At 46.1% G+C, this 23,332-nt stretch overlaps 2 protein-coding genes across 2 annotated transcripts; one reads left to right on the forward strand and one right to left on the reverse strand.

Moving 5' to 3' along the window:
• The first annotated feature begins 4,429 nt into the window (after window positions 1–4,429).
• LOC120053648 (oxygen-dependent coproporphyrinogen-III oxidase, mitochondrial-like) lies at window positions 4,430–10,281 on the forward strand. Its single transcript, XM_039000809.1, has 7 exons — window positions 4,430–5,116; window positions 5,576–5,719; window positions 5,944–6,054; window positions 6,146–6,287; window positions 8,641–8,859; window positions 8,972–9,076; window positions 9,604–10,281. Exons 1-7 carry the CDS (start codon window positions 4,573–4,575, stop codon window positions 9,686–9,688), a joined length of 1,350 nt encoding a protein of 449 aa, XP_038856737.1. The 5' UTR covers window positions 4,430–4,572; the 3' UTR covers window positions 9,689–10,281.
• Window positions 10,282–13,678: 3,397 nt separating this feature from the next.
• On the reverse strand, window positions 13,679–19,725 carry LOC120053649 (transmembrane gamma-carboxyglutamic acid protein 1-like). Its single transcript, XM_039000810.1, has 4 exons — window positions 19,666–19,725; window positions 18,862–18,907; window positions 14,998–15,161; window positions 13,679–14,366 (listed from the first exon to the last, which is right to left on the reverse strand). Exons 2-4 carry the CDS (start codon window positions 18,869–18,871, stop codon window positions 13,947–13,949), a joined length of 594 nt encoding a protein of 197 aa, XP_038856738.1. The 5' UTR covers window positions 18,872–18,907; window positions 19,666–19,725; the 3' UTR covers window positions 13,679–13,946.
• Between the last annotated feature and the right edge of the window lie 3,607 nt (window positions 19,726–23,332).

The following is a 23,332-nucleotide window of genomic DNA, read 5'->3' on the forward strand; positions in this document are numbered from 1 at the left end:
GGGGAGATTGTCAGCTTAGAGTGCTTCCCCGACACCTCACTCTCTACCTCCATGTCCTTGCCGTTGATCAGGCTGTGGCACTCCTGTTCTACCACCTCTGTCCTGTGGGTGGTGCCACTGTCGTTCTCGCTATACTTCAGCGGGGGCATCACCAGATCCACCAGCGTTTCTTTGAAGTGAAGGCGTCGGCGCAGAGTCATGTCTGGTGCTTTCTGATCCCGCCGCTGCCGATTGGCCAGCTGGATCTTCTCCATTATGTACTTCTCTTCATCAGGTTGGTCCTCCAGCACCGGAGGGGGCAGAGCTACAGGGGATCCGCCCTTATATGGACTGTCTCGGTTGGAGTCGAACTCCAGAGTTTCCATAAGCGAGGGCCACCTCTCCTCCTTGCACGCTCTCTTCTCCTCTTTCGGGCTTTTCTTGTCCTTCCTTCCTCGCTTATTGTTCTCCTCTTCCTCCTCCTCCTTGTCTATTTCGACTTTGATGTCCTCATAGTCAGGGTCCTGTTGAGGAGGAACAAGGGTGCATTATCATTAGTGCACACTGTAGCAAAACGTTTTTATTGGCCAAATTTCCAGTTTTGTAACGTTTGCTTTCATTCGGTTCCGAGTGAATACATCCCAGGAGAGATCTGAGTGATAGTTATATCCACCCGAGTCTCTCAACAGACAGTGTGTCTGCAAGCAATATGTTAATTAGGTACTTTGATCCTTTATGAGAGACATGACGACTTTGTGTGTGTCTGTGTGTGGTTATCAATAATATATCCAGTGCAGAGCCGTATTCAAGACCCTCTAAATTTATTGGAGAGGAGCATCAAGCTCATCACCTTGCACTTTCACCACCCTGTGAAGTTCATCGTAACTTATTTCATCTGTAGCCTAATAAACTGCATGCTTTCCTGACGAGTCGTCGCGTGACATCACATTTACTTCGATTTGATCAATATTTGCGCATTGAAAGTGTTTCCACCGACATTTCTCTGATAATAAATTTTACCGACACAAAAAGATCCCACCTTGTCTAGCATATTTTGTTTTGTCGACATTTGGAAGTTTATCTGCAAATGTTCTGTTTCCATCAGGCCTCGTGACATTTTTAATCTGGCATGTACTTAACTCACATAAGAATGTTGGAAACCTGGTTAGTGACATGGATTCACACTCAGACACTGAGACGTGGCACACAGGGAGTACAACACCACACACTGTGACAGAAAGAGGAAGCCCACTGACCTACTCCCAGTCACTCCTCCCATCCTCACTGATCAGCCGATCCGCACTGACCTACTGCCAGTCACTCCTCCCCTTCTTACTGATCAGCCAATCCCCACTGACCTACCACGCCTTTGCTCCTCTCCTCCTCACTGATCAGCCAATCCCCACTAACCTACCTAGCTGTCACTCTCCCCCCCCCACTGATCAACCAATCCCCACTAACCTACCTGGCCGTCGCCCCTCCCCTCTTCCCTGATCAACCACTGACCTACCTGGCCGTCGCGCTTAGCCTCCTCACTGATCAACCAATCCAAATAAAGGTCAAATAAAATAAAATAAATAAAATCCCCACTGACCTACCTGGCTGTCGCTCCTCCCCTCCTCACTGATCAGCCAATCCCCACTGACCTACCTGGCTGTCGCTCCTCCCCTCCTCGCCAATCAGCCAATCCCCACTGACCTACCTGGCTGTCGCTCCTCCCCTCCTCACTGATCAACCAATCCCCACTGACCTACCTGGCTGTCGCTCCCCCCCTCCTCGCCAATCAGCCAATCCCCACTGACCTACCTGGCTGTCGCTCCTCCCCTCCTCACTGATCAGCCAATCCCCACTGACCTACCTGGCTGTCGCTCCTCCCCTCCTCGCCAATCAGCCAATCCCCACTGACCTACCTGGCCGTCGCTCCTCCCCTCCTCACTGATCAGCCAATCCCCACTGACCTACCTGGCCATCGTTCCTCCCCTCCTTACTGATCAGCCAATCCCCACTGACCTACCTGGCCATCGCTCCTCCCTTCCTCACTGATCAGCCAATCCCCACTGACCTACCTAGCCGTCGCTCCTCCCATCCTCGCTGATCAGCCAATCCCCACTGACCTACCTGGCTGTCGCTCCTCCCCTTCTTGCTGATCAACCAATCCCCACTGACCTACCTGGCCGTCGCTCCTCCCCTCTTCCCTGATCAACCAATCCCCACGGACTTACCTGGCCCTGAGACGGCAGCCCACTAGCCCTGAGACGACAGCCCACTAGCCCTGAGACGACAGCCCACTAGCCCTGAGACGACAGCCCACTAGCCCTGAGACGACAGCCCACTAGCCCTGAGACGACTGCCTACTAGCCCTGAGACTTACCTGGCAGTCACCCCTCCCCTCCTCCCTGATCAGCCAATCCAGGTCCTTCAAAATGCCATCCTCATTCTCCTATTGGGTCCTTGTGCTGGTCACCACCTGACTTATCTTTTTCAAATGAAGCAGAACAACCAGACAGTATCAACCAGAGTAGGCCCACTGGTGAAGACCACAGGAGGTTGGTGGTACCTTAATTGGGGAGGTCGGGACTGTGGTAATCCTGGAGCGGAATACACTGGAATGGTATTAAACAAATTGATTATATCTGTTTGATACCATTCCATTAGCGCCGTTCCAGACATTATTATGAGCCTTCCTCAACTCAGCAGCCTCCCCTGGTGAAGATTGCCCCAACATTGTACTTTCAAAGAGTATCCATATTTGCCTTTGGGCCAAAGTCAATTCTCTTTCAATTCACACCAGATCAGGGCAGTTTGTGCACTGACAATCCCTCGTAACACAAAAAGAGAATACAATTCCAAACTCTGTAAGTACGCATCACAAGCGTTCAACTCACAGATCATCAGTCATATAGTATAGTGGACCTGTATTCATTCAATGATTCATGATGGCCCTCTCCTGGCCGAATGATGCATAGCGCAGGAGAAACACTACGCCTCACGGTGGCCCTCCACTGGCCGAATGATGCATAGCGCAGGAGAAACACTTCAACCTGCTACAGCTGCATTTTGCATTACATTATGGGACGACATTGTGAGATATACTGTCTTAACTGGGACCGGAGTTACTGTTAGATGTATTGCAGCTTGTAAAATCCTGCTGATACAACAGGATAGCATGATGTGACAAGCAGTCAGACGTAGTCTGGTTTCTATGGTCCACGAGTAAACAGCCTAGAATGGATGGGATAACGCTCTCCGTGGTCTAAATGTTATTATAACAGGGTGGTTCAAGCCCTGGATGCTGATTGGCTGAAAGCCGTACCGACACAACATTTATTTGTATTGTTCTAGTTACGTTGGTAACCAGTTTATAATAGCAATAAGGCACCCCTGGGGTTTGTGGTATATGGCTAATGGCTGTATCCAGGCACCCCGCGTTGAGTCGTGATTAAGAACCGACTTTAGCTGTACCACAACCCCTCGGGCCTTATTGCTTAATAATAGGCTACTATTTCTACAAACACGCTTTATTGTATGACAATTTATATAGTGTACACGCTTTATTGTATGACAAAAGTCTAAAATAACGACAAACGAAGAGCTATGTATGCAATAGAGAACTTGCAAATACAACCCCATCAAAATAAACTCACCGCGAATAAAAATAAAACACGTATGTATTGTATCCTCTTCTATGGACTCTGTCTTTGTTTTACCGGCCTACATGTTCGTGATTCAGCCAGAACACCTGACCAGATCATCTCCTCTGCTTCTTCCTCTCCCTGGCGTAACTAATTAGGGTTTAATATGGCTGTTGTCATAGATAATTAGGACAACATGCACATGCTTAAACCAGAAAACAGACACACACAAATGCGTTTTGTTATTCTATTATAGGGATCTAAAATTAATTTCCATTCGAAATCCTATTTTCCCAAACCCCTAACCTGTAACCCTAACTCCTAAACTTCAAATAACATTCGTCCTCATGGAGACGTGTCCCCACAAGGGAGACTGTTCCATGTTTTACTATCCTTGTGAGGATTTTAGGTCCACCACAAGGAGAGAAGAACCAACCCACAAACACACACACACTTCCTTTCGTGTGCGTAATGGGGCAGCTTTTATATTGTACACCCTTTTAAAAAGTTGGAGCACATAGCAATCCTTTTTCTGATCATTTTAATCTACGATTTGTGTGAGAAAAAAAATGCATATGGCATAATTTTCTTCATGCGTTACAGAAACAAGAAAATAAATCCATCAGTCATTATGCGCCAATTACTCCTATCTTGACACAGAGAGCAACGGGTCCCTTGTCACGTTCTGGTTAATAAAGACACGCCTACAGAAAAGCACTGGCTTGTGGGTCTTGCTGTTTGCTGCAATTCACTATCTGTTAAACAAGCCTGCAAAGCCTCCTCGGAAACACCATTCCCCATGCTTCATCGCTCGGTTCAAAGCAAGTACACACCACCCGGACCTTTGGAGAAGTGTCTGCCTGCACGTCTGTCAACTTGTGATAGTATTTTTCAGTTTTTGCTAGATGTCTACCAAATTGTACCTTTTACACGGAGACGATAGCTAGATAATTTACTACTCATGGCTACCATCGTTCTTTATTCCATAAACAGAACGGCGCAAACCACCGTGAGACAATGTTTGATTCCTTATTCAAAGGGAACTTCCAGAGTGGACTCGCACCTTTCTGTCTTCCTTAAAACTTCAGTCCGCAGGTTAACTTCGCTTCCGAGAGTGAGATGGGTTCCCAAAGCTACTGGAGTGCGGTTCATGTCCCTCGGGACAGCAGGCAGAACCTCATCCGGGCGAACCAGGAGAGGCGCAGTGCTTGTAGCTGGAGCAGCGGCGGCAGTGGCGGGGTTTGTGGCCAGCGCTACTCACTTCCAGCGAGCTGAAATGGCATCAGTGATCCCCAAAACCGAGGAGGAGGACACGGAGATAGCGGAGAAATGCAAGACATTCATGTCTCCGCCGTGTACCGACGTCAAAGTTCTGCAGCAGAGGAAAGAAGAGATGTGCACAAGGATGGAGATGCTGATCATGGAGACGCAGGCGGAGTTCTGCAGAGCGCTCGAGGAGGTGGACGGCGGCAAGTTCAAAGTGGACCGATGGGAACGGAAAGAAGGCAAGTATCTCCCCTTTAGCACGTGCCAATGCGCGCCCATGGATAGACTAGTCAGTCAACCTCTCCCTAAATCCAGTGCATAATCTTACTTGGGCCTATCTGGCAACTATCAACCCTGGCACATTCACAATGACACAAGCAAAACATAGAAGTGTTCAATGAATGTACAAAACTAATCCGAAGGTTGTCCACCCTGTCCTTAGTCCAGATAGGTCTAGTAACCAGCCACACTGTCTTATTCTGAACCCATGCCAGTATTGGTATGACAATATAGCAAAGTGCTTGGGGTTTTGGGCCTTTCTTTAGTGTAATAACATAGTCTGCCTGTCTGTCTCTGTGCTGCATATATGTTTGTCCATGCCTGTCTGTCTCTGTGCTGCCTATATGCTTGTCCATGCCTGTCTGTTTCCGTCTGTCTGTTTGTCCGTTGGTCGGTCGATCCGTCTGTCTGTCTTTCAGGTGGCGGGGGCATCAGCTGTGTGCTGCAGGATGGGAAGGTGTTTGAGAAGGCGGGGGTCAACGTGTCCGTGGTGTTTGGGAACCTGACCGAGGAGGCCGCCAAGCAGATGCGCAGCAGAGGGAAGGTCCTCAAAGGAAAAGATGGTGAGTATAGCCCTCAGAGTTCATATCAACCTCATAAACTACAGCAGAACTTTTTGTTGTCTTGCAGTATAGTGTGTCACCTCATGCTACACGGTTCACCCAAGACCAGAGATGGCCTTTCTGATAACAGAATGTGTTAAAGGAATCAGGATTGGATCCTTGAGTTGGACTATGGTTGAGATTAATTGAATTGTATTTAATTTGATTGTTTTGTCCTCTCCCAGGCAAGCTGCCGTTCTGTGCCATGGGTGTGAGCTCTGTCATCCACCCCACGAACCCCCACATTCCCACAGTGCACTTCAACTACAGATACTTTGAGATAGAAGAAGGAGATGGTGAGGCTGTGACCTATGACCTCATACCATTCAATAGAGCTGACATAATGAATGATCACTATTGTCTCTTTCTTTCTTTTCTCCCCCCCAGGTACTAAACAGTGGTGGTTTGGTGGGGGTACAGACCTGACTCCTACCTATGTCAATAAGGAGGATGGTGCTCACTTTCACAACAGTCTGAAGGAGGCCTGTGACAAACATCACCCTCAGTACTACCCCGACTTCAAGAAGTGGTACGACACGTATCTGTGACACAATGTGAAAATTGTGTGTGTGTGTGTGTGTGTGTGTGTGTGTGTGTGTGTGTGTGTGTGTGTGTGTGTGTGTGTGTGTGTGTGTGAATGACTACACTGGGTGGGTCTCTACTGTTCAGCAGTGATAAGAAGACTGTTTGTTCAGTGGTATCTAGATAGAAAATGACATTGTGAGTGAGCGTGGGTACTGTTCATCTTTGTGTGTCAGTGTTATGTGTGGCTTCCTATAGGCTCTTTGCGTTTTACACATTCAGTTCTGTCATTTTTTCCCCCAGGTTGACATTATCTTGATCTTCTCTCAATTCAAACATACAGTAGTTGTATTTTTATATAACTTTTGGTTGCATTTTCATTTAGCGTAATAACATTATGATAACCTAATAACTACCTCTGTGTCTAGAGTCATTCAAACTAGTAGCTCCACATTTCTACCATGTTTTCACCCCGAGGTCGATGCCCGCAAGGAAATCCAATTAGCATAATACAAAAATCCCCATAAAAATCTGTCAGTTTAAACTAGAGATATCTGTTTTTTTTGCATTGGATGCGTCTCAATCCACCGCCTCCGCCTATGTAACACTATGACAGGTGACAGAGCTAGAGTGGTGTTTGTCAGACCATGAGACATCCCGAAAATCAGTCTTCTCACAAAATCGTCTGTAACATCTGAACGGTTTGGCCTACAAACTATTACGACGTCTCTATGGAAAGACGAGACTTTCACGACCTTTGCTCTACGACCTCCACAAGTGTCAGGAGACTCGTCTAAAGTCAGTACAGCCGATCTGCCGACTTCTGTCTGTACCGTTTGGGCTACACACTAATATGAACCGTTTGGGCTACACCCCTCTGTACAAAGGTTAGAGTCTCAAGGACATATACACTACCGTTGAAAAGTTTGGGGTCACTTACAAATGTCCTTGTTTTTAAAAGAAAAGCTCATTTTTCTGTCCATTAAAATAACATCAAATTGATCATAAATACAGTGTAGACATTGTTAATGTTGTAAATGACTATTGTAGCTGGAATATGGAATATTTACATAGGCATACAAGGCCCATTATCACCAACCATCACTCCTGTGTGGAAACAAAGGACTTTCTTCTGAAACTCGTCAGTCTATTCTTGTTCTGAGAAATGAAGGCTATTCCATGCGAGAAATTGCCAAGAAACTGAAGATCTGGTACAACACTGTGTACTACTCCCTTCACAGAACAGCGCAAACTGTCTCTAACCAGAATAGGAAGAGGAGTGGGAGGCCCCAGTGCACAACTGAGCAAGAGGACAAGTACATTAGAGTGTCTAGTTTGAGAAACAGACACCTCACAAGTCCTCAACTGGCAGCTTCAATAAATAGTACCTGCAAAACACCAGTCTCAACGTCAACAGTTAAGAGGCGACTCCGGGATGCTGGCCTTCTAGGCAGAGTTGCAAAGAAAAAGCCATATCTCTGACTGGCCAATGAAAATAAAAGATAAGCTAAAGAACACAGACACTGGACAGAGGAACTCTGCCTAGAAGGCCAGCATCCTGCAGTCGCCTCTTCACTGTTGACGTTGAGACTGGTGTTTTGTGGGTACTCTTTAATGAAGCTAACAGTACATGTCAGTTGTTTTCCTCTAGGACACCCACAGGCCTCACAAGACTCATCAGAAGGTCCCCCGGTACCAGTTGAAAACATGTATGGAAGTATATATGAAGACAGTTTAATGCCATAAATATGGGGTTAAATGCATGTTTAATTATTATTTTATTTTTTTAACATTTCCTGATCTTTCTTATATCTCTCAAATATAGGAGAGACACATCAGAACATACTTCCTTTTGATATTTTTGGGGGACTCTGTTGTTCCATGTAATGAGTATGTTATTCAATGCGTTTATATGGGCTAATAGCAGTATGACCAAAAATAAATGTTCTTCAAATATTTTTTTAAAATATTTTTGGGGGATCCTTCAAGGGGTCTTAAAATTCTAAATCAAATAGCTAAATGATCCTTGGTATGATCTTCTTAAAACTATTCCATATAGTTTAGTAGAACCCTCCCCCCACCACCACTCCCCGGCTTAGACTGGGCATAGACTGGGTTTAGACAGGGCTTAGACTCTGATGGGTTAAATATCTGTAAAAGTAATGCACTGTACCAGTTGTTATGCAATTTTGCAGGGACTGTAAATATTAATAACATGGGAAACACTTATTTAAAGCATGTTGAATCTAAAGCAATATACCTGCAGGCAGGTACAAATAGTGCGACCATAACATGCAACAGAACATGTTTCCTCAAGCTTAGTTCATTTAAAACACTCCTCCTGGTATGCTGCCCTGTAGGTGTGACCGGTACTTCTACATCCCCCATCGTGGCGAGACGCGGGGAATCGGTGGCATCTTCTTTGACGACCTGGACTCTCCCAGCCAGGAGGAGGCGTTCAGCTTCGTTAAGAGCTGTGCCCACACCGTGGTGCCCTGTTACCTGCCCATTGTCCAGAAACACCTTAATGACCCCTTCAGCCCAGAGGAGAAGGACTGGCAGCAGGTGCGGCGAGGAAGGTGGGTACAGATGAGAGGGCTATCTGTGTGTGTGCCATTTAATAAATACACATCTTGTGTGAATTCTCACAATCATGCCTGTCTTCTGTCTGTAACTTGTGTGTGTTTTCAGGTATGTGGAGTTTAACCTGGTGTATGACAGAGGGGTGAAGTTTGGACTGGCCACGCCAGGCTCCAGGATCGAGAGCATCCTCATGTCCCTGCCTCTCACAGCCAAGTGAGTTCTGCGACAGGGAGGGACGATCACACGGTCGTGCTGCTGCTAGCACTGAGTGTATAGCACTGGTGATTGGGTACTGGGCTGGTGAGGACTGTATGTGGGTGTGCTACTGTCTACAGGAAGGTATGTGTGTTGTTGAACAGACGTGAGAATAGGGATCACATCAGCTTTGTGATCGTCCCTCCCTGATTAATAGTCACCGGTTCAGAGAGGGAAATGCTGGTGTCAGTCAATCTACCAATCATATAATCAATTTCTTTATTGTTCCAATTGGGAAACATAGTGCACCGCAGCCAGGGTAAGAAACAACGTTAAAACAACCCTCAAACAGATCAATTTGAAAGGAAATGAGAACTGGCTTCCTGTTGAGTCAAGGAGACGGTGCTCAGTATGTCTGTGTGGTGGGTCCTATTGTATCAACCAGAGACAGGCCTGTGGAGTCTACTCATCCAGCTTGGCGCATGGCAGTCCCTTGAAGTAGCCCCAGGTCGCTCATTCATGCTGACGGTATTCTCTCTCCCCAGGTGGGAGTACATGCATGAGCCTCCTAAAGGCACCCTGGAGGCCGATATGCTGGAGGTGTTAAGAAACCCCGAGGAGTGGGTCTGACACGGACGTTACCATGGCAGTAACATCCTGACTCAGCCTGTTGATGACTGGAACAGGTGTCCGTCCCCTTTCAACTGCAGATCATTCGTTTTTCTCATTGGTCAACTCAACTGCAAACTCATCACAGATACTATTAGCTAGTGTACACTGGAAAAATCACACTCGCTCTTATTGCTTTTACACTTTGTTTAAATCATGTCTGTGTCAGATAAGCCTTGTTCCCACTGCCTGAATTGCTTTATCATGGATGTCTTTTCCTTTTTGGAACGATTGCTTCATCTGTTTTGTCTCTGTGCCCTCTGGTTGTGTTAGGGTTAGCCCTAACCCAGGATGTTTGTCTCTCAGTGCCCTCTGGTTGTGTTTGGGTTAGCCCTAACCCAGGATGTTTGTCTCTGTGCCCTCTGGTTGTGTTCACCAGGCAGTCTAGGCACCAAACAGATGAGGGGGAAAAACCCTTATTGTCATTTTCAAACCGTTGTCTTCCGTCTGTTTGTGCTGAATGTGTACAAGAAGAGAAAGTGGATCAGAACCCCTCGGGGTGTGTGGGCTACGCCATTGATGTAAAACATAATTAAAGATGTTTTTATATCCTATCTGTCATGTCATCCACCAACAGAATTGATTAATACAAGTTCTATGAGAAAGTGCATCGTCAAGATTGGAGCCTGTGATCTTCTGTTCTCTAACCCAGGATCTAGTCTGGTGAGCCAGAAAGGGGGGAGGCACCAGGATTGTTTGGTTACATACTTAAAGCTAGTTGGGCAGCCCATTTAAATTATTATTTTTAAATGACACAAATTGGTCTTTTGACCAATCAGAAGAACAAAAATTGTAACGTGCTGAATACAACAACATTTCACCTTATAGTGAAATGCTTACTGACAAGCCCAGCTCTGAAAAAGAGCTGATGTGACAAGATCTGACGTGATTGGTCCAAAGACCCATTAGTGGGAAAAATATAATAATTGGGCTGCCTGTGTAAACGCAGCCATGTTAGAACCAGGGGTGTATTCACAAGGAAGCAAACAGTTGTTGCAATGGTCAGGTCTATTTAGACATGGTTAATGAATCACTACATGTATAGTTAAGATTGTTTAAACAGCTTTTTTAAATAGCAGACAGGATGGATAAAGATGGTACTCACGTCATGCTTTTCTATTTTAAAACTACAAGGAAAGTGTTGGATAAATTTGGAGGCACTTACAGAACATGGCTCCACAGATTTGAAAGTATTTTATTACAAATGAATTCAAGCTCAGTACATATCCAAAGGTTTACCATCTATTTACATTAATGTATTTGCTTAAGGCATTGTAAAAACAGGATTTCAAAAGGTAACAGTACAATAATAGGTCATGTCCAGAAACTCATATCTTCTACCACCTATATGTACACTTAAAAGATCTCAAATGATTGGACAGATGTAAGCAAAATAGCAACTATTCCACCTAGCCTATCAGAGGGAAAGGTGGAACTATCAACATATTGCTTTAGCACAGGGCTGGGCAACTGACGGCCTCCCTTTTGAAGGTGTAATAGGAACTGTCAGGGTATCAACTTACTACTGTTGAGAGTTACAATAGAATACACAAAGTGCAATTTCCAAATGTGGTTTTGCATCAGCAGTTTCTCTTATGTCAAGTCACTGACAGTCACTCAATTAGCTCATGTCAGCTAAACATTTGTAGATAGCTGGCCACTAAAACAAGCAATCTAAACTTTTTATTATGGTAAAATTATAAACCGGGGGCCCCTATTGATTTTGTTAATCTCAATCAGATATTAAAAGCTGCAAAAAAAAATCTCTCCACCCTATGGCAAAATGTGCAGAATTGCAGGAAATGTGCTGTTAAACAGCAAGTTTTCCTCTACCCCATGGCAAAATGAGTAGAATTGCATGAAATGAAGTAAACGTATCTGCTGTCAAGGGGGGGGGGTATGGATGTGGGTATGCAGTCCCTCATGAGTTTTTTTGTAGCCCCCACCACTATCAAAGTTGCCCATCCCTGCTTTAACCATCAAATCCTCTGATCTCCACAAGTGTTTAGGGAAGGGTTCTCCAACCCTGTTCCTGGAGAGCTACCGTCCAGTAGGTTCTCTCACCAACCCTAATCTAGCACACCTGATTCTAATAATTAGCTGGTTGATGAGCTGAACCAGGTTAGTTACAACTGGGGTTGTAGCGAAACTGTACAAGAGGGTAGCTCTCCAGGAACAGGATTGGAGAGCCCTGGTTTAAGGGGTAGGGGCCATTTCTGGACAGGGCCATAAACCCAACCAAAATGGCTACCTCAACCAGAACATCCCAATCACAGGTCATATAGCATAGGGACAAGTGCTGCGGTTCCACAGGTCAACAAAATACATCAGTCCTCTCATACATCTGCGGTGTACAGATTACACAGGCCCCGTGCACACTCAAGTCCTACAACTGACGTATAACGCATTTGGCACAATGGTTGTGATGCAACGCAAAAAATCTCTACAAAAATAATTACACAAGCGTTGTTGAGACACGACACAATTACTGTGTAAACATTATTGTGCAGACAAAGGCCGTACTTCAATCCGTAGAGCGCTGTCGACAATACGCCTTCTAAAGACAATGTTCCCACCGTTTGCTGAGATCCCATTAACAGTAAACGTTACAATGTCGGCACAATCGGGAATTACTGTTAAAATGTCAACGCACTTTGATGCGGATAAGATTGAACCCCAGGTCAAACTCTACATTGTCTCAAGAAATAAGTATCTTCAGGGCCATTGTCATATTACATGTATCAATATCACTTATAATAATGAATATTACGCAGATATTTAGTGTTTAGGATGTCTGCATTTAGTCCCCCGGCTGCATAATTGGCATGTAAAATATACAGTTGACCAATAGCTGATGACATTATTGGTGAGTAGTGCTGAATAGAACCAAACCAACTGTGCTCTAGTATTCATTATCAAACGGCTCAGTTTGAGCCTCAACACAAAGTGCCTTCAGTCACACACCTCATGTTATTCACACCATTATTATCAATGTAGTCAGTGCTGTTATCCGCAGTAAAAGAAAAATGCGCTCACAGAAACACACTGTGTGTAGTGACATTTAATACTGTATGTAGCCCAAAGAGAGAAAATGGGTAATTGTCTGTAGCTTCCTGTCCCAGGTTCCCTCGCAGGTCACGCTGCGCTCCATGCCAGCACAGCTCCCATAATGTCACACGGAGACTCTATGCCCTATTTAGTGCACTAATACCCATATGGACTCTAGTCAAAAGTAGTACACTAATACCCATATGGACTAGTCAAAATTAGTGCGCTACATAGGGAATAGGGTACCATTTGGGATGCAGCTGTAGGGAATGGGGTCTGAGAATATTGACTGTCCCTGACTAATTCATATGACGCTGGGATAGATCCATCCAAGTCTACGTGTCCAAAGCCACTACTGGCTAACCAAAATGTATGGCAAAAACGACAACTTCTTCTTTTTTTTTTTTTACAATTCACTCCCCGAACATTCAAACAACTAATAGATATATCTATCTATCTCCTTTTTTAGAAGTATGGAAATCTGAACCGTTTTCTTTTTTAAACTTTACACCCCACAATGCACCATTCATCAAGCCCCAAACCTCCAGGGTAGTCATAGCATCACTGTTGTATGGCAGTATGGTTAAATAACTGTACATTTGGGTGTAGCAAAATCAAACATTTGGTATAATCTTCATCATCACTCCACCCCTATCCGATGGTCAGTGCAAGCATTAACGTTATTGCATCCAACACCTCTGTGTTAGTGTAGTAACATAACAGTTAGAGGGAGGTGAGCAGGAGGGTGAGACCGGGCAGGAGGATCTAAGCTCATGTGTCAAACTTATTCCACTGAGGTTTTCCCTCCTCCCTTCCACTGAGGTGTTCCCTCCTCCCTTCCACTGAGGTGTTCCCTCCTCCCTTCCACTGAGGTGTTCCCTCCTCCCTTCCACTGAGGTGTTCCCTCCTCCCTCCCACTGAGGTTTTCCCTCCTCCCTTCCACTGAGGTTTTCCCTCCTCCCTTCCACTGAGGTTTTCCCTCCTCCCTTGTACCTGATTGATGAATTAAGGTCATTGATTAGTTAGTAACTTCCCTCACCTGGTCGTCTAGGTCTGAATTGAGAAGAAAAAACAAACACCAGCAGACAGACGGCCCTCCATGGAATGAGTTTGACACCCCTGATCTAGCTGGATGGGGGCCGGTTGAGACAGGGTATGGGGGGGGGTCACTTCACTTCCCATGGCCAATGATGTCCTCATACTGAGGCGGAGGCTCTGTCTCTATGTGCACATCTGTGTGGCCGACCGCCTCCTCGTAAGACGGGGGCGGGTCTCCTCTGCCTCCCCTCGCCGACGTGACCTCCGAGCCCGGGTCGGCGGGGCTGCTGTTGACGCTGAGCTCTGAGTGGTCGTGGAGGTCCCGCCCCCACTGGTCCATGGAGACCAACGATAGGGTGGGGTCCCGGTGGGAGTGGCCCAGGGCGGGGTTGCGTTCCGAGCGCTTGCGGGAGTGGCAGCGCCACACAGTGATGGCCACGCCGGAGATCAGGAGCACCAGGAGCAAGGGGAGGATCAGGTAGAGGGAGTGGACTCTGCCCTCCAACTGCTGCCCGCCACTGCTCTCCCGCACATACTCCTCCCAGAACCGTTGCTGCAGCCAATCAGAGAGATACACCGTCAGAATTATCCGCCTAGAATAAACTCAGGGGGCATTGAGTTATATGTTGAAGAATATAACAAAGAAATGAACGTGAACGTAACAAATAATCAAGATTTCACTGTAATATGGAATGATATAGAAATGCCATTTCCATCTGCAACGTTCTGAATGTCAAGCTCCAGAAAACACACACACACACAGCTGTCCGTATGTGCGTGATGCACTATATCCCTCTGCGTGACTGACTGACTTCCCACCCCTGACAATAGTTCTTGTAATGATCCTCTCCCTAGTGAGCAGCTCTCTCTCTTTCTCAGGGAGTCAGCTGCTCTTCTTGCTGACCATCATCCCTTCCTGAAAAACAGGAACATTCCACTGGCCAGCACACTGGAGTAGGACTGTGTTTTTGTTAGAGTGAGAATGTGCGTGTCTCTCAATAAGGGAGCAAGAGCAAAACAAAGAGCATTGTGTGTGTTGCATACGGGTTGGGGTCAATTCCATTTACATTTAGAAAGTCAACAAGGTAGTCAAACATTCAAATTGTCCTTAATGCTTATCATTTACTTCCTGACTGAAATGGAATGGAATTGACCCCAACCCTGGTTGCGTGCGTCTCACTCACAGTTTTCTCATCGTTCTCAAAGGCCTCCCTGGCTTCCTCGTAGGTGCAGATCTCCTCTCTGCACTCTCTCTGGATGTTGCCCTGGCGGATCTCCTCTAGCAGGTAGCCGTTGTCCCTGCGCAGACGCCTCAGCACTGTGTTGGCGAGGTCCGACGGCAAGAACACTGTCAGAGAGAGAGAGAGAAAACGAAAGAGAAAATGAGAGAGAGATGAAGGGAGAGAAAGAGAAGGGAGAAAAAGAAAGGAAGACCAGAGAGGCAGCGAGAGAGAGATGGAGAGAGAGAGGGATGGAGGTAGAGAGAAGCAGGAATAGAAAGGGAGAGAGTGGGAGGATAGAGAGAGAGGGATAGCGAGAGAGAGGGAGGGATAGAGAGAAAGCAAGAGAGACAGAGGAAGGGATAGAGAGGGGGGAGGGATAGAGAGAGGGAGGGATAGAGAGAGAGCAAGAGAGAGAGGGAGGGAGGGATAGAGAGAGAGATGGAGGGATAGAGAGAGAGGAATCACGAGAGAGCAAGAGAAAGGGAGGATAGAGAGAGAGCAAGAGAGAGAGAGGGATGGAGGGAGGGATAGAGAGAGAGTGGGAGGGAGCGAGGGAGGGATAGAGAGAGAGGGGGGGATAGAGAGAGAGAGGGATAACGAGAGAGCAAGAGAGAGAGGGAGGGATAGAGAGAGAGAGAGCAAGAGAGAGGGAGGGATAGAGAGAGAGGGAGGGATAGAGAGAGAGCAAGAGAGAGAGAGGAAGGGATAGAGAGAGGGGGAGGGATAGAGAGAGAGAGAGGGATAGCGAGAGAGCAAGAGAGAGGGAGGGAGAGATAGAGAGAGGGATCGCGGGAGGGCAAGAGAGAGAGGGAGGATAGAGAGAGAGCAAGAGAGAGAGGCAGGGATAGAGAGAGGAAGGGATAGAGAGAGAGAGGGATAGCGAGAGAGCAAGAGGGAGAGGGAGGGATAGAGAGAGGGGGAGGGATAGAGAGAGAGCAAGAGAGAGAGGGAGGGAGGGATAGAGAGAGAGAGGGAGGGATCGCGACGGGGGCAAGAGAGAGGGAGGATAGAGAGAGAGAGAGAGAGAGAGAGAGAGAGGAATGGAGGTGGAGAGGAGCAGGAATAGAAAGGGAGAGAGCGAGAGAGGGAGGAGGGATAGAGAGAAAGTGGGAGGGAGAGAGGGGGGATAGAGAGAGAGAGGGATAGCGAGAGAGCAAGAGAGAGAGGGAGGGATAGAGAGAGAGGGAGGGATAGAGAGAGAGCAAGAGAGAGAGGGAGGGATAGAGAGAGAGGGAGGGATAGCGAGAGAGCAAGAGAAGGAGGGAGGGATAGAGAGAGAGCAAGAGAGAGAGAGAGAAAGGGATAGAGAGAGGGGGAGGGATAGAGAGAGAGGGATAGCGAGAGAGCAAGAGAGAGAGGGAGGGATAGAGAGAGAGGGATCGCGGGAGAGCAAGAGAGAGGGAGGGAGGGATAGAGGTATAGAGAGAGGAAGGGATAGGGAGAGAGAGAGAGGGAGGGATAGAAAGAGAGAGGGGGAGGGATATATAGAGAGAGAGATATAGAGAGAGAGAGGGAGGGATATATAGAGAGAGAGGGAGATAGAGAGAGAGGCAGAGAAGGGGAAGGATAGAGAGAGGGAGGGAGGGATTGCAAGAGGCAGGGAGAGGGAGGGATCGCGAGAGGCATGGATTTAAAATACACTGCTCAAAAAAATGGGAACACTTAAACAACACAATGTAACTCCAAGTCAATCACACTTCTGTGAAATCAAACTGTCCACTTAGGAAGCAACACTGATTGACAATAAATTTCACATGCTGTTGTGCAAATGGAATAGACAACAGGTGGAAATTATAGGCAATTAGCAAGACACCCCCAATAAAGGAGTGGTTCTGCAGGTGGTGACCACAGACCACTTCTCAGTTCCTATGCTTCCTGGCTGATGTTTTGGTCACTTTTGAATGCTGGCGGTGCTTTCACTCTAGTGGTAGCATGAGACGGAGTCTACAACCCACACAAGTGGCTCAGGTAGTGCAGCTCATCCAGGATGGCACATCAATGCGAGCTGTGGCAAGAAGGTTTGCTGTGTCTGTCAGCGTAGTGTCCAGAGCATGGAGGCGCTACCAGGAGACAGGTCAGTACATCAGGAGACGTGGAGGAGGCCGTAGGAGGGCAACAACCCAGCAGCAGGACCGCTACCTCTGCCTTTGTGCAAGTAGGAGCAGGAGGAGCACTGCCAGAGCCCTGCAAAATGACCTCCAGCAGGCCACAAATGTGCATGTGTCTGCTCAAACGGACAGAAATAGACTCCATGAGGGTGGTATGAGGGCCCGACGTCCACAGGTGGGGGTTGTGCTTACAGCCCAACACCGTGCGGGAGATTTGGCATTTGCCAGAGAACACCAAGATTGGCAAATTCGCCACTGGCGCCCTGTGCTCTTCACAGATGAAAGCAGGTTCACACTGAGCACATGTGACAGACGTGACAGAGTCTGGAGACGCCTTGGAGAACGTTCTGCTGCCTGCAACATCCTCCAGCATGACCGGTTTGGCGGTGGGTCAGTCATGGTGTGGGGTGGCATTTCTTTGGGGGGCCGCACAGCCCTCCATGTGCTCGCCAGAGGTAGCCTGACTGCCATTAGGTACCGAGATGAGATCCTCAGACCCCTTGTGAGACCATATGCTGGTGCGGTTGGCCCTGGGTTCCTCCTAATGCAAGACAATGCTAGACCTCATGTGGCTGGAGTGTGTCAGCAGTTCCTGCAAGAGGAAGGCATTGATGCTATGGACTGGCCCGCCCGTTCCCCAGACCTGAAACCAATTGAGCACATCTGGGACATCATGTCTCGCTCCATCCACCAACGCCACGTTGCACCACAGACTGTCAAGGAATTGGCGGATGCTTTAGTCCAGGTCTGGGAGGAGATCCCTCAGGAGACCATCCGCCACCTCATCAGGAGCATGCCCAGGCGTTGTAGGGAGGTCATACAGGCACGTGGAGGCCACACACACTACTGAGCCTCATTTTGACTTGTTTTAAGGACATTACATCAAAGTTGGATCAGCCTATAGTGTGGTTTTCCACTTTAATTTTGAGTGTGACTCCAAATCCAGACCTCCATGGGTTGATAAATTTGATTTCCATTGATAATTTTTGTGTGATTTTGTTGTCAGCACATTCAACTATGTAAAGAAAAAAGTATTTAATAAGAATATTTCATTCATTCAGATCTAGGATGTGTTATTTTAGTGTTCCCTTTATTTTTTTGAGCAGTGTATATATATATCCTTTAATTAACTAGGCAAGTCAGTTAAGAACAAATTCTTATTTACAATGACGGCCTCCACCGGCCAAACCCGGACGACGCTGGGCCAATTGTGCGCCGCCCTATGGGACTCCCAATCACAGCCCGTTGTGATACAGTCTGGATTCGAACCAGGGTGTCTGTAGTGACGCCTCTAGTACTGAGATACAGTGTCTTAGAACACTGTGCCACTCGGGATAGAGAGAGGCAAAGAGAAAAAGAGGCAGAGGTTGATACAAAGAAAGTAGAAAAAGAGGGAAATGCCTACTAACTACATTTCTGTATAAAACAAAAGCTTCTTTGATTAGAAGGGCCAACCATGGCCAGCATAAGGGAAACTAGCTCTTGGAATCAAGACAGGCGGACAGAGCAGCCCTCTGTTTAGCTGATCTGGGATCAGACCAGAGGCTGTGGACAGGAACCATATTGTGTTTAAACGCCCCAGGAATGCCTGATTGGACTCACTTAAGGGAGAGTCGGCTAACATTTGTATTTTCCTGGGTAAACCATGTTATGGAGTTTAAACAAGACCCTTCTCTGCAGGTAGATTAGTAGGCCTAGGGGATAGCCTACAACTTACCACTCCCCATGATTCCTTCTGGTCTGTTTGGGATGGGTGACAGTGTCTGTTGATAGAAAAACATTCACCAAAACCATTTACCAACTTTAATGAGCAGAAACGGGTCAACAGCTGAGTCATACAACAGGTGATTCAGATATTTACAGAATTCTACATATTAAAAACTACAAAGTAGGCCATCATTTCCACTGGGTGTTAGGCCACTTTTCCCATAGAGCGTCAATGTTCACTATTATTCCCATTGAAGTCCTGCCCTGACAACCGCCCAACGGAAATGGCCGTCACAAGCAGTGTGCTGTGAATTTCAGACATCCGTGGCTAAAAACCGAATGACCCAAAGCTAACCAGGGTGACAGGAATGTTATTGCCATGACCGAAATAGCCTAAAAGACCAACACAAATGTAATAAACACAGCGCCGTACGCGCCAGCTCTGACGGTCTCTTGGAAAGCGGCACAGGATGTGAATTGTTCAACCGTTATTTTAGAACAATTAAAACATAAGTTATATTGACTGCTATATCAAATACATTATGTAATATTTGGCGATATTATTATTATTATTATAGCTGCCTATGTGTGTCATGGACAACATCTGAGATTGACGCTTGTCTTGCTAACGGTTAGCTTGCTGACAAGCGGATGATTTGTATCAAACAATTTCCTGTCTGATTTACTACATTGTAACAAGCGACTCCTATCATTCCAATGAGGAAATATTTCCGCGAGCCGCTTCAAGAACACACGAAATATTCAAGGCATTTATTTGTCAAATGAAAATGGTAAAGAATTTAACTTTATTTACCTATTTTCCTTTACGAATGCGCTCTATACTCCAGTATCGCCTCGACGCCCATAATATTTCTACGCACGCGCAAAAGCCCGTTCAAAAGCTATTTTCTTTTTCCAGTTTAAAGGGACAATCAACAGAAATTTTTGCCACCAAGACCTCGCATCATACCAAGTGACTGACATCAAATCCCTTCTATGTGCTATTTCTACACAATCATTATTAGTTTTACATTATGAATTGCTATACAACTGGGAGTGAGTGTGCAGCAAGAATGAAATAATTCGTAAACTACTCTCAGTGCACAATTAGGCCTACTGGAGCTTTGTAGACCACCTTGTTGCTATGCACCAGGAAATGTTGCATGTCAAACTTGATTTACGGGGTTCCCAAGGTCTTGCGGGCATTGACTCCTGCGTCAATAGCAGTCAGTGCATGGAGTTTGGGCTTTAGGTTCCAATCTAATTACTGCAGTCTGTACTAGCCTACCATATTCTAGGCACTAAGCATTTTAGAAACAAAATGTGTGCTGCACTGTGCACTGAAATGATATATCAACTAAATGATCTCTTGAATAACATTCTAAAAAGATAGCACTGTACGGTAGAGTTTAATTGTTGGTCTCAGTAGCATCAGACTATCAAGGCAGGTAGCATTATGGTTAGAGTGTTGGGCCAGTAACCGAAAGGTTGCCAGATCGAATCCCCAAGCTGACAAGGTAGAAATCTGAACAAGGCAGTTAACCCACTGTTCCTAGGCTGTAATTGTAAATAAAAATGTGTTCTTAACTGACTTGCCTAGTAAAATAAAACAGGGGAATAGCAAGGTACTGAGTGGATCATCACACACGAACCCCTTAATCCTAAAAAAGCCTTTTTCCTTGTGGGGACCAGTCCACACTTTTCCTTGTTTTACTATCCCTATGAGGACTTCTGTTCCCAACAAGGACAGTAAAACCAAACACACACACAGGCATTGATTCAAGCAAGAACAAACACATGATTGTTTGTTGTTGAAATGACAGTAATTCAACCATATTTTCCCCAGTGGGATGCATGATACATACCATATCTAACCACGTGGAGCATCTCCCATCTGTACGTCTGGTGCAATTCTAATGCCTTGGGGTATTGTTTTAAGGTAAACAAAAGGTTCCAACCAAAACAACAGTGGTGGAAGGTCGACCCGACAACAAGATGGATTTTGTCTCTCTATATTTTGGTCATTGCCAGATAATAGGTTGTCAACCACACTATCAAAGATGAAGCAGAAGTGTGTAAATTTGAGTGTTTTGATGTGATTGTTTAAACAAAAAAATAAATTAAATAAAAAAATGTTTCATAGATCCAATGTCATGGTGAATTTTTATGTTGAATTCCTGTTGAATATGTGTTAGTTGACAACTCAGCCATATGTAAATAAAAAATACACGTTGAACTAACGTCTGTGCCCCAGACCTAGCGCCAGGATAAAGTGACTAAGGGGGCAGTTGAAATTGGTGAGGGGGCAACATTTTGGGGAGGGTTCTTGCATCTGAATTTTATTGCGTTTTCCTTATATCAGGCTATACCACAATAAACATAAAGTTCAAATGCAGAGACTCCGAGATCATTGAGTGCTTTTGAAATCTGTAGCCTATCTCTTATGCGCTGTAGCAGCACAATGGACAGCACCCTACAGCTGGGCCGTTTTGGTCATACAGGCTACAAGATAGATAGGGCAATTCACCTATTACAAACAGCCTATGTGAATGTAGCTGTGCACACAGCTGTCTTACCAAAATAATGCAAAATAATACAAACTAAATGCTGAAAGTAGTAGCATAGTTATTCATGCACGCAAACAAAAATACTGAATGGCAGTTTGGCTTAGAATACCGGCTGCGAATGAATGGGAACAGAACAAACCAGCGGTACCAAGTAGTAGGCAGAGTAAACAAAATATCCGGTCGATAAAGGCATGACACAATCTATATTTAGGCTAGTTACAGTAACAGTAAAACAACACAGTAAACAAAAGGCAAATGGAGATCCAAATAACCTCAACAAAGTCTACAGCCTACAGTCTACTACAGTGAGATGCAGTCTACAGCCTACAACAGTGAGATGCAGCCTACAGCCTACTGCAGTGAGATGCAGTCTACAGCCTACAGCCTACAACAGTGAGATGCAGTCTACAGTCTACAGCCTACTACAGTGAGATGCAGTCTACAGTCTACAGCCTACAACAGTGAGATGCAGCCTACAGCCTACTGCAGTGAGATGCAGTCTACAGCCTACAGCCTACAACAGTGAGATGTAGCCTACAGCCTATGTAACGGATGTGAAATGGCTAGCTAGGTAGCGGGTATGCGCTACTAGTGTTTCAATCAGTTACGTCACTTGCTCTGAAACCTAGAAGTAGTGTTGCCCCTTGCTCTGCAAGGGCCGCGGCCTTTGTGGAGCGATGGGTAACGATGCTTCGTGGGCGACCGTTGTTGATGTGTGCAGAGGGTCCCTGGTTCGCGCCCGGGGCGAGGGGACGCCATAAAGTTATACTGTTACATTGATGCTGTTGACCCGGATCACTGGTTGATGCGGAAAAGGAGGAGGTTGAAAGGGGGGTGAGTGTAACGGATGTGAAATGGCTAGCTAGTTAGTGGGTACGCGCTACTAGCGTTTCAATCAGTTACGTCACTTGCTCTGAAACCTAGAAGTAGTGTTGCCCCTTGCTCTGCAAGGGCCGCGGTTTTTGTGGAGCGATGGGTAACGACGCTTCGTGGGCGTCAGTTGTTGATGTGTGCAGAGGGTCCCTGGTTCGCGAGGGGACGGACGTGAAGTTATACTGTTACACCTACTACAGTGAGATGTAGCCTACAGCCTACTACAGTGAGATGTAGCCTACAGCCTACTACAGTGGGATGTAGCCTACAGCCTACTACAGTGAGATGCAGCCATGCACAGCCGTCTTTCTAAATAAATAGGCCTATACAGGGCAGCTTCAAACATGGGAAATCATGTCGCTCATGAGTTCAGCTACTTGTGATACAATACACGTCTGTGAATCAAATTCGACCCACGTAATCAATTTTAAGCAATGCCAGCCTAGCCTAAACACTTTTCCAATATTTAGAGACTCAAAAAACAATAGTTTACCAAGACAACCATAATAGACTGTAGCCTATCTATCTCTATGATAAAACTTACCAATATGTAGCTATACCCAGGGGTGTCATTTGGGCTCTTGCATTGGAATTATATTGAATTCTGTTTATATCACGCTATACCACAATAAACATAAAGGTTTTGAACAAAAATTGACAGGTTCAATGGCACGAAATCTCGCTGCGCTCTATCAGCACCATAGACGGCACCCTACATAATAAAGCAAGATTTTGACAGAAACCAACCAGCTAGATTGTTTCAATCTTACCTTTTCAAAAGAGTTGCAGCTTCCTTGATGCTCTGTGGAACTTCCTGAATAATCGATCATTCCTCTCCCCACGAAATCTTCTTCTAAGATCCCCCTCAAATGCCAGTTGAGCTTTTCTCGGGTGTAGCATGCTTCTTCTGTGTTGACTGAACACGCATGTAGCTGTGGACACCCCAAGTCAGTCCATGTTTCAGTGCAGTAAGCATGGTCGGCATAGCGTAGAGAGGCCCAGAGAATCGTTGTAGGATATCAAGTGGGGTCCATTTGTCCT

The sequence above is a fragment of the Salvelinus namaycush genome, chromosome 9 (genome assembly GCF_016432855.1).
Source record: "Salvelinus namaycush isolate Seneca chromosome 9, SaNama_1.0, whole genome shotgun sequence".
Classification (NCBI taxonomy): Eukaryota; Metazoa; Chordata; class Actinopteri; order Salmoniformes; family Salmonidae; genus Salvelinus; species Salvelinus namaycush.

Coding starts and splice junctions, on each gene's coding strand:
- LOC120053648 (XM_039000809.1), top strand. CDS start 4,573: ATGGCTACCATCGTTCTTTATTCCATAAACAGAACGGCGCAAACCACC. Junction 5,720..5,943: donor GGTCCTCAAAGGAAAAGATG/GTGAGTATAGCC, acceptor GTCCTCTCCCAG/GCAAGCTGCCGTTCTGTGCC. Junction 6,288..8,640: donor TACCCCGACTTCAAGAAGTG/GTACGACACGTA, acceptor GCTGCCCTGTAG/GTGTGACCGGTACTTCTACA.
- LOC120053649 (XM_039000810.1), bottom strand. Junction 14,367..14,997: donor TTGAGAACGATGAGAAAACT/GTGAGTGAGACG, acceptor GATTGGCTGCAG/CAACGGTTCTGGGAGGAGTA.